This window comes from Calypte anna, chromosome 7 (genome assembly GCF_003957555.1).
Source record: "Calypte anna isolate BGI_N300 chromosome 7, bCalAnn1_v1.p, whole genome shotgun sequence".
NCBI classification, from domain to species: domain Eukaryota; kingdom Metazoa; phylum Chordata; class Aves; order Apodiformes; family Trochilidae; genus Calypte; species Calypte anna.
Window position 1 is genome coordinate 18,509,867 of NC_044253.1, and position 12,006 is coordinate 18,521,872.

The 12,006-nt window shown below is 37.6% G+C and overlaps 1 protein-coding gene across 1 annotated transcript in view; it reads right to left on the minus strand.

Moving 5' to 3' along the window:
* Positions 1 to 1,572: 1,572 nt before the first annotated feature.
* GRB14 (growth factor receptor bound protein 14) overlaps positions 1,573 to 12,006 on the minus strand; it is a 56,959-nt gene continuing 46,525 nt past the window's right edge. Inside the window, 5 exon segments of the mRNA XM_030454287.1 lie at positions 1,573 to 2,218; positions 7,274 to 7,367; positions 11,513 to 11,600; positions 11,686 to 11,743; positions 11,836 to 11,952. Of these exon segments, the coding sequence (XP_030310147.1) occupies positions 2,072 to 2,218; positions 7,274 to 7,367; positions 11,513 to 11,600; positions 11,686 to 11,743; positions 11,836 to 11,952 (504 nt within the window). The 3' untranslated portion in view covers positions 1,573 to 2,071.

Genomic DNA, 12,006 nt, shown 5'->3' on the forward strand with positions numbered 1-12,006 from the left:
TTTTAAAAATGAAAAAGCAAGCAAAGATTCTTAGTGGATGATATCTCTCCACCACATGACATAAAATCCCACATTCTCCTTTTTTTTTTTCCTGACAGACCCAAAGGTCCTCACTCACCAAACTGTTAGCTTCTCTACCAAGCATGCTAACAAATATATAAATAACAAATTACAGCAAAGCTTTTACTGGTCCAACCAGAAATGGAATACAGTAGAGGAGAAGATGCAGAGGAGAATGTTTTCCCTTTTTCTACACCAACCTCTGAAATAATACTAGGCCTGAGAAGTAATCACATTATGAAACTGTATCTGAAGAGGTTTTAATTAAAACAGTATTTTTGTAATTATGATCTGAAATTATGTTTGAGGTTTAAGAGTTAAATTTATTAGACTGTGAAGAGTTTTACAAGGCATTCCTAATGTAATGAGCTTAGACACCACATATGTTGCATCTTTGGTACATGTTGTGAAGAGTTGCTTTTTTAATGAGCTTTAAAAACTGTATTTGCATACCAGAGGAAAAGGTCAGTGATGTGTGGATCAAGTCAGTAAATTAAGTATCACAGTATTATGTTATTATGATTGCCTTTCACAGACACAAAATAACAAAACTATAGGCTGTTCTCCATTTATACGAACTGTTTGGCTGATGCACACTGGTGCTGCTGTGCCCCAGGTCCCTTGCCATCCCTTGCCCAGGCATCCTTTACCTTCTCTCCCCACCAGCTCCGAGAGGAGAACAGCTGTGATGTCTTCCAGTCAGAGAATCAAATCACAGAGAAATGAGAGGCAAATTCAGTGTGATGGCCCAAGCACTGCCTTGTACTCCAGCCTTTACTCTGTATAAAGATACCTAAGGCCACATCCTAAACCCTCATACAAGATCAAACCTATTGGACAAAGACTCAGGACAGGGTTGTGTCTTTAAATCCAACCCCCACTCCACTTGTGTCTTTGTTCAAGGATGCAGCAATATCATCTCTCTTTAAAAAACACAGATACCAAAAGTATTTCTAAAACTATCGTCCCAAATTTAAACTCAGGCTATTGTAACTGTTCTTTTCAGTTGGAATGTTAAGGTCCGTGGTAATGCACAAAGACTGGCTGACTGGTAGCTGTACTGAAATTTTCATTCTGTGGTAAATAATAAAATACACTAGGAACTGACTGCAAATACACTCCCATGAGGTTTTCAGCCAACAGTTCGTTGGATTTACCTTTATTTGTAAGTATTGTAAATGTTTTTTAATATTGTGAATTTGTTCAGATTATAACATTACCTTTATTTTTTAGGGGCAATTAAAATTGACTTCCTCCCCAGCTCTGCAACAATCCACAGTACTTAATAGGTATCCGTCTCTCTCTGTGTTAGAGACTGGAGATATACACCAAACAATGTTAGGCACTAACTGACATTTCACGTATGTTTATACACCTCACATTCAAGTGACACTCCAGCTCTGCATAAAGATGCAGATTTAGTCATTAGAAGAAAAAAATCTTTAAAAATATTAAAACAGTAATAGTACAAGTCAATGCAACTCATCAGTTATAAGTAGTTTTAATGATTTTTCACTTCTTGCATATGATAGTCCTCAAAGTGGCATTCAAAAATATAGTGCAAAATATTTATTCATTTTATTTACAAATAAAATGTGCAGTTCAACTTATCCTCACCACAGTAAATATTATTATATGTGATGAACAGAAGTTATGAGAAACATTCAGTAACAGAAAGTTCATTTTAAACTTAAGAACTAAGAACTTTCTTTCAGTCGTATTTTGTAGAAGTTACACAATATTAGTTTTTAAAAAAATGTTCTCAGTTGAAAAAAAAACAGTCCAAGACAACACTAAAGAATTACAAAGGAAAGAGTGTTTTTTTAAAAAAAGTAACATTAATTTTTCTGTGACAATCACAATGCAAAGTTCTTATCGATAGAGAATATAAATTTTTTTGCAGCTAAACCACAGAATCTTTACAATGCTATGTTTTTTTCATATAAATTGCCTCTAGGGAAAAGTATTCTGCTATCTTCATTTCCCTCTGATGAAACAACAGATGCTTTGGTTAAAGAGCAATTCGTGCACAGTAGTGTTTTAACTTGCAAGGCAGTACTCCTTTGTTAAGCTGGTAGAATTCCACTAGCTGGATGAGATCAGTAAATCTAGTATGGCCATCATCAAGGGTATAGAATTGCTTCCCATCATCTTCCAACTGTAAAAATGGAAAAACATGATAGAATAAAATCTTTGTTGCGATGGTATTTCTTCCTTGTTGAAATACTTGTTTGAGAAGTCTTCTTGCAGATCAAGAGATTCATAATCTTATGACCGCTGAGAGAAGGAAAAATAGAGTGACCATACACATCAAGATAAAAATAAACAGTAAAATATTGTATTATTTAACTTCCCCTTTAAGTTAGATGCATGCCTAGGAGAACAGAACAGGAATATTCTTTCTGTACTATTATGCCTTTGGATTGGAATCATAGTTGTAGTTAATACCAACAGGGACTTCTTAAAAATACAAGAAACTGCCAAGTTTCAACTTAATGAGGGATTTCAACCTCTGCTCCATTCATGTTCTTTTTAACTGCTGTATTTTGCATCATGTATTTTATAAGGTGCAGCAAGGCCGTACATGAGTACCCTGGATGGTACTTGCTAAACAAAAAACTGCCCACCACAAAGGTAACATGCTTGATGTAGTGAAACATTCTTTGTTGTAGGAGAAAGAACTGCTGCAGCTCCAAATGCATGTATTAACATAGATATGGGAAAGAAAGAAGAAAATGCCAAATGTACCTTTAAAGATTAATCTTGACTTGCTTAAAAATTCAGAATCAGTATTTCCCTATCCCAGGCTAGTGAACATCAGCTCTTGCCCAATTTTTATCACACTGGTAACTTTCACTGCTTTCTCAATTTATTTCCTCTACTGGTGATATGTCCAGTATCAAGAAGCTTCAGAGCAATTGTGACTGATTAGTATTAATGTAGGTAGAGGGCAAAAAAACTACTTAAACTATTTTTAAAAAGAAGGGGGCAAAATGATACTTTACAAGCTTAAGAGTAGTGAACAGAAGATCCTGAAGGAGATCTTCTCCTTAGGATAGGATAGAGCAGGAAATGCTGTGCCAGGAGAAAATGTAACTACCCTACTTGACTGCAGAAAATGGAGATAATAGGCTCTTGTACCTGTTACTAGGATTTCTTATCTGATGCAGCTGTTGAACTGCTTATGACTCTTGGTTATTCTACCCCTTTCTACCATGTCTGGAAATAGCTGCAATTTCTCTATTCTCAGACTTTGGTCAACTTAAGTCAAATACTGTCAATTCGAAACAGAATTGCTAATGTGTGCATGTGCAAATTCTTGTGCTGCAGCCAAGAAGCTGAAAATGGATTATCATCCATTGGACTTCCCTTAGGCATGCAATTTTCCAGCCACCACACAAAACAAGAAAAGTTGACAATTCAGATGCCAGTTGATCAGAATTTATTTTCAGCTTATTTTTCCCTCTCCAAGTTAATTCCAAACCTTGAAGTGAATACCAAGGAAGATGGCCAATTATAAAGCAACAAATATTTTCACAGAATCACAAAATGGAAGGGATCTCTGGAAATCATCTAGTCCAACCCCCTTGCCAGAGAAGGATCCCTGAGAGCAGATTACACAGGAACACATCAGGCAGGTTTTGAATGGCTCCAGGGGTGAAGACTCCACAAACTCTGGGCATTTTGTTCCAATGCTCTGTTACCCTCAAAGTAAAGAAGAATTTTCACATATTCCAGTTAAATCTCCTGTGTGTCAGTTTGACATCATTACTCCATGTTCTGTCACTGAACACCACACAGAAGAGTCTGGCCCCATCCTCCTGACACGTGGCCTTTAAAAATTTATAAACATCAATGAGATCCCCCCTCAGCCTCCTTTTCTCTAAGCTAAAACAGCCCGAGGTCTCTCAGCCTTTCCTCGCAGGGGAGATGATCCAGTCCCTAAATCATCTTAGTGGCCCTGTTCAGGACTCTCTCCAGTAGCTTCTTGTCCCTCTTGAACTAGGGAGCCCAAAACTGCACAAAATAAATACTCCAGGAAGGGCCTCACCAGGGCAGACTAGAGGGGGAGGATAACTTGCCTCAACCTGCTGGCCAGTCATCTTAATGCACCCCAGGATGGCATTGAGGCCATGAGAGCACGTGACTGTCCACCATGACTCCCAGGTCTTTCTCCCCAGAGCTGTTTTCCAGTAAGAAGGTCAGTCCCTAAAACCTGCATTCATGCATGGGGCTGTTTCTGCCCCTTTCCACATTGAACTTCATAAGGTTTCTCCCCATCCAGCTCTCCATCCTGTCCAGGTCCCACTGGAAGGCAGCACAGCCTTCTGGAATATCAGCCACCTCTCCCACCTTGCAGCATCAGCAAATTAGCTAAGGATACAGTCTAACCCTTCCTGCAGGTCCTGATTAATATATTGAACAAGACTGGGCCCAGTACTGACCCCTGAGGGACACCACTACTCACAGGACTCCAGATGGACTCAGCCCCACTGACCACAACTCTCTGGGCTCTGTTCCTAATCCTGCCATCGTCCAATGGATATTTGTGAGGATATCATGGGAGACAGCTTTACTTTATTTTTGTGAAGTAAAAACTTGTATCAAAGTTACACTGCCCAGGAACCTAACATCTTCTGCAAGCTAAGAAGGCTTTTATGAGAGACCAGGTGTTGAAAAAAGTCTCAAAAACCACATATTGATTCTTCTTCCTTCACATGGACTACAGAAAAGCTAATTTCAGGATAGAGTACACTCAAGATAACTTATATCAGCTCAACATAGTAAAGCTGAAAAAAACATTTAAACTTTCACACCCTCCAGCATAAACAGTATATATAAATGTACCCCAACATTTTTCTTTTCAACTTCTTACAACAAATTCCCTGCCTCCCACCTGCACTAGCTGTTGCACATGTTACCAGTGTTAACATGATGCACCTGTTAATGTGGGGGAAGCTTTAATTGGCAGGCTGCATGCCCTGTCTGAAAGGAGACATTTTTAATTGCAATAACCTGAAGTAAATAACCTGAAGTAAACTCACATGTAAGCGCAAAATAATTCATTTAGAGACTGAAGGAACTTTACTTTGTAAAAAAGACCTAAGTGCTATTTCTTTATTTGCATCTAGTAGGAAAGTTTATCTTCACTTTCCCATGACTGCAAAAAAGGCACTTCAGAAGAACAGTAGGATTTGAAGTTTAAAAAGTTAACCATGATCTCCTACTAATAAGTTACCAACTTACTGTAAAAACATAAATTGCTTTGTTTTTCAGAAAACAATAACTTCATTTAGAAGATCAGTATCAACTGGAAGTAAAACCTTTCCCCTCCTAAAAACAGTTTTGTGAACTCCTTCAGGAGGGCTGTTCTAGCAAAATGGAGCAAACAGTAAGTCAGGATATTGAGAATATCATGACGGGTACTAAATGCAACTGGAACTTAAATGACAGAAAGGAAATTCCATATTCTCTCTTGGATTAATTTGCTCTCCCTACCAAACTATTTTTTTCCTGGTAACTAGCACAGTATGAATTGCTTTATTTAAAAAAAAAAAAATAAAATGGATAAGACAGGCATGTTTTTTATTGAAGTAGTATGAGTATTCTACGCCATAAGCATGGAAAAACTGACCCAAGTTTGTAAACAATCTATGTCAAAATAAAGAATTCCTGGTTCCTCCAAAGATCCTGCAACAGGAGAGCAAGGTTTTAGTATGTGTTCCTGTGATTAATGCTCTGCTTATAGCTGCAGGAGAACATTAGAACTGACTGGATAATTTTTTTGAAGGGGAGAGTCATCCAGCTCAGAGGATAACTGCTCCTTCCTGCTGCATCTGCTCTTACAGAAGAGAGGGTCTGTGTCCTGACAGGTAAAAAAAAATGTGGTCTCTAAAATATAAGATTTAAATTACATTCCAATGAAGTAGTACTATATGGTATTTATACAGAGTTCAGAAGGTTTTCTAAACCACACAATAGTTATCTCAAAGTAAATACTTGAAGCTACCACAGTCAACAGAAGCACAGGGATTCCTTACATCTGGGATTCTGACCACAGAACATAGGCTGATATTCATTTGGAACAGCTATCCCTTTTGGGTGAAGGACTCCTCTATTATTTTACCTAACACAAAGAAAATCCTGAGCAATTCTTTTAACAAACACAGATTCACTCCTTTTCTCCTCCCATATAATGTGTCAGTTTTACTCTACAGGAACCTTTTTAGGGGAGGATATAAGCTACAAGCCATCCAGAAGACTTGCAGCTGATGGTTTAGGTAAGGCATACAGAAATTTTGTAATGACCATACCAGATCAGAAACAAATGAAATAACCACTAATCTCTACTGAGAAACAGCAGAATCTCTCAGAAACTTCAGCAGGAAGAAAAATAGAGGCTAGAGTACTATGTGGTCTGTAAGAAAGGCTCTTGTGAAGACAGAACAAGCTGTAAGTCTGCTCAGTTATGTAAAGCATCTGTGACTAAAACATGTAATGCTAATTTTTTTCTCATCTCAAGAGAAGCAGATTGTAAAGAAAACAATATAAACCACCTCTGGAGGGAGAGGAAGGGCTGCAGGAAAGCTGGCCATGCTGGCAGAATTGGATATTGTCTTCAATGGAAACTGATTGAAATATCAGCTTACCCACAAGTAGCTGGACTAAATAAGGATACCAATTTTTTTGCTAGAATTGTTCCCCTCAAGAAGACCTGGAATGAATATAGCACAACAACATGAATCTAGAAGAGAGGTCAGCAGAAAATGTTTAACTCAAAATATTGAGGGGAAACTATCTTGAGCAGACGAGTTGCTAAAATATACACACATACACATGTTGTAGGCAGTCCACCTAAACAGATGACTAAAAAGAAAATGAGCACATCTTGAAACATGACCAGGCAGTATGACCTTTATCAATACATGATTTCATGCCATTAAGGTTGCTTCTATTCCAGTTCAAATAGTTTTGTCTGTTTTTCCAAGACTTTTTAGGATTTCGTAATACTAGTCAAGCTTTGTAACAAATGAAACAGCAAGGCTCAAAAACGTTCAAATCTACTCAAGAATATTAATTATTTTTAGGGATATAGTTATTACATTTACATGTGCCATACAACAACAAAAGAAAAATAATCCAGAGATATTCTATCACAATTATTCAATTGTTTGTTTTAAAAATGTATGTATAAACTAGAAAAACTACTTACTGGTACAATTTGAAAATGCTTTATTTTTAATCCATGACTCAATGATAATACAAATGTTTTGGGGTTACTTTGGCTATCACGTACCAGGAATACCCTAAAAGAGATTGAAAATTTTCACAATGAGATCACTCTGAAAACCTTTAGTAAAACATCTACCTACCAACTATCCATCTACCAACTGTTGTAAATTTATTACAGAAGTATTCACAAGAAGAAAAAATAATATTAATTATGTAAATTATGCTTTTAATCAGTATTTTTTAGCAAATATGTCACTGAAAATCCTTTTGCTTAAATTCTTCACCTTGTCTATTATGTAAAAAAATGCACACTCTAAAAACAAATGGCACTATATGTGTTAGTTTTAACTCTGCATAGAATTATAATGCATCTCTTTGGACAGAAAAGCACCCTCCAAGTTTGTACTCTGAACTGTATTTTTCTTTTTACTCTGACATTTACCCAAATGAGCTTTACAGAGAAAATTCAAAAGGGAGTTCAAAGGGAAATTTGCAGAAAAAGTAATGCAAGACATATCAGAATGGTTTTCACACGCACCTCTGCACATCAACAAAATTCCAGCTGAGACAGAGCTACACTTAGCTCAATTTATGGCATCATTATTCAAATCACAACACTCTCAATGGTCAACAGTTGCTGATTACTAGTAAGAAACAACTTCCATTAAATAATTGGGTTTGGGATACTGGTAGAGAAGAGTTTGGAGGACAGAAGGAAGTACCTGATTCACAGCTTTGCAGTCAAGAGAGTCTGAATCATTTGTACTGTCAGGTCTGGAACAGATAAAGCTATTTACCAAAGAAAGGAAATGGAGGGACAGCCAATGGCAACCATGCTCCTCATTCAGGACACAAAAGAAATTGTCAAAATGGACTTGAAGGTATCAAGTAAGTGACCATTAGTGGCCTTCTACTTTTGCCCAACCATGTACCAGGTACAACTATTACGTGAAAAGAAAGGATTTTAGGAGAATAAAAAAGACAAAGAATTACAGTGGATTTTCACTGACTAAGGGTAGTGGATGCAAACTACTGATTTTATTATCAAAGTTCTTAAGAATTCTATTTTTAAAAAGAAAATACCTGGGAATTATGAAACCTGGAGTCCATAGTAATTTAGATTTCTAAAAAAATACCCTTACATTTAATTCGGATCTTTAATACTAATTCAGTTATTAAAGAAGGATAATTGTCAACCCAGCATCCTGCTCGCAAGAGCACACAGCAAAGAATAAGAGCAGGAGTTCTCAATAGACTCGGGCTCTCCTAGCAAGCTCTCTCTCACCACCTAGTGGCCTTCCACCCTCTCCCGGACATCAATGAAATTTTTCAGAGCACAGATAGATCCTTCGCATAAAAGCAAATCTTTTAGATGTTTTAGTCATTGAGGACTGACATTCTACTTTATTCAGAAAAACTACACTCACAAGAATGTGGCACACTGCATCTATCCAGAATGGGTTCTCTAAAGCCAAATAGAGTGATCCAGATTAAACAATATAAAAAGCAATTGCATACAAGTCGATTAGGATGATTTATGTCCCTATTCATCACTTCTTTTAAAGTACATTCTTACTTTTTTCCTTGCTTTAACAGAAAGATAAGCAAAATTTGTTCTACTTCACATAAAAATATCTTTATTCTTTTCGAACCTTAGCACAATAGACCTACTTTCATTCATAGAATCATAAAATGGTTAAGGCTAGAAAGGATCTTGAAAATCATCAAGATCCAACCCCCCCTGCATGGGCAGGGGACACCTTCCACTAGACAAGGTTGCACAAGACCTCATCTACCCTGGCCTTAAAAATCTCAAGGGAGGGGGTAACAGCAACCTCTATATTCAACCTATTTCAGTATCTTACTAGCTTATATCTAACCTAAATCTACCTTCTTTCAGTATAAAACCATTACCCCATGTCCTATCACTACCCTATCTGGTGAAAAGCCCCTCCCCAGCTTTCCTGTAGGCCTCCTTCATGTACTGGAAGGCTGATACAAGGTCTCCCCAGAGCCTTCTCTTCTCCAGGCTAAATAACCCCAACTCTCTCACCCTATCTTTGTAGCAGAGGTGCTCAAACCCTTTGATCATCTTTGTGGCCCTTCTCTGGATCCTCTCCAACAGGTCTGTATCCTTCCTGTGCTGGGGGCTCCAAAACTGTATGCAGTAGTCCAGGAGTGGTCTCACAGGGTCAGAGTAGATGGGCAGAATCACCTCCCTTGCCCTGCTGGCCATACTTCTTTTGCCGCAGCCCAGGATGTGGCTGCCCTTCTGGGCTACAAGCACATGCTGGTGGCTCACGTCAAGCTTCTCAACTACTACAAGCCCAAGTCCTTTTCCTCAGGGCTGCTCTCTAAACATTCTCTCCCCAGCCTGTATTTGTGCCTGGGGTTGTCCTGACCCTGGTGTGGGATCTTGCACTTGGCCACACTGAATTTCACTAGACTGGCATGGGCCCATCTCTCCAGCCCGCCAAGGTCCCTCTGGATGGACTGCCTTCCCTCTATGGTGTCCACCGCACCACACAGCTTGGTATCACTTCATTATGAACAAAGGTTTGTAGTTCACAGAGTCTTAGTAAAGCCCATTGAAAAGGAGCTTTTTACACATGCTGGGTAACTCCCAGCAACTGCTCCTTCATAAATTTATAAGGAGTTCTTTGAATTAACCAGTTGCATTTTTGAAGAACATTATTTGTTGGTGCATACAGTATTACAGAGATCTGACCTCCCTTCTGTCATATATAAAGATCTCATGACTTGTCTTAACATGGATTATTTTCTCTGTAGTCCCTGTCCCCATTCCCAGAAAATAAAATCTTACTATTTCCATGACAAACTCCTATATTTCTGGAGATAATTCATTCTCCCAGCCCATCAAAAAGCACAGCATTTGTCACATGCAGTAACATTACTGCATGACTTCATTGTAACTCCTGAGTATGTATCTTACAGCTTATGAGCACTCATACTGCCATGAGCTAATCAACTTTAAACAGTCCACACAAGAGTATCATCCTCAACAAAACCACAATGGCATGTCTATGAATAGATCAAAAAATGTGACATCATCAACACTGTACTAAAATAACGTTAGCAAGATGTTCCCTTTTCTCATCTCAAAACCCATTCCTATTTACTCATCAAATCTACTGGATTTCATGTAACAGCATTTCCAGTACACCCACTGAAATACATGGGAAGATTCATCAGCCCTAGAATGACATGGGCTTAGAAATACATATTGGATTCACCCCCTATGTCCTGACCCTCTCATGTAACAAATGCAAGCATAAATGCAGAGTACGGAAGCAGTTTTAGGATGACTAATCACACTTAAAAACAGGACCCTTGAAATTAAAAAATAGAAGAAAAAAGTACAAAAGGGGATGATCCTTACTGACTATGACTATTTTTTCTCACCTTTCTATTTCTTTTTCTTTCCTAGAGCCCTTACTGTGGATAGAAAAAAAGAGTATTACAATATACTTAATCTGAAACTGAAGGAATTTAATCTGTAATCTAACATTACCAATACCTAACTGGAAACAGACTCAGAAAAACTTAAAGAATTCTATGGAATTAATTGTTAAATGAAGGAGGCCGAAGTTTACATTCAATATAGGAGCAAAGATAAAAATATGGAGATGAAAACCAGCAGGATTCAAACATAAAATACCTACTTGTTGTGTCATTTTTTAAAAAATAAAATTTAAATGAGAGAAAAGAGTGAATAATTTTATGCTAATAGCTACTGGTTACCATTTTGGGATAATACAATTTTCAGTCATTGCATACAGAAAAGCATACTTTTTTTTCAATGGCTGTCTTTGCACAGTTCATCTTTGAATAAGGTTAGTCAATGTTTTCAGGCTTTCATTCTTTCATCACTAATAAGAGATACAAAAGACACTGGTGCCAAAGTTGACAGCACCCAGAGAATACTGTGCAAACACAGAGCGCAAGTGCCTGGCTCTGAGCAGACATAAGTAATCTGTCAGTGACAGAATCGAAGTGTTAGATCACCATTTTACTGCTTCCAAAAGATATAAAATAGAAACCAAACGATCCCCAGATAGCCCTATATAAAAAAGATTTTTCATTTGTTAGGTAAGTGCAAAATCTTCCTCCCTTCCCCCCCCCCAGCAAGAAGTGCATGAAAATAGCAGCTGACAACTAGAAATATGTCTCAGAAGAGTTATGTAAAGAATTAACTTACCCATCTACAAGTCCATGCTGCAAAATAAGTCTCTGAGCCTCTTCTCTAGAGATTTTATGATGAAACCATGACTGAGATCTGTGTATAGCTGTAGAAATAAAGACTTTTAAAAAACATTTCTCCTTTATTGAAAGAATCAGCTATAGCATTTGTGGCAATTAACTCACACATACCCATGTTAGACATGGCAATAGGACTACCATGTGAGTTCAGTCGTAGACACCCTCTCCTCTGTATGAGAGAAGTAGAAACATGATTTCAAAGCCTTTTTGTTTAAAAAAGTATCAGAAAATACTATTCTGATAAAGCAAAGGTGTTTATACCCGCCATGCTAATCCTTCTTCAACTGCAACTGAGAGGGCTTCTGTTGGATTTTCTATAATTCTGCTTCTGTGTCCTGAGAAATCCATTGCTACTAAAGAATTTTCTGAAATGCTTCTCTGCAAGAAAAAAAAAAACAACTTAGTTTGTTATTTTTTTAAAGATTGATCATT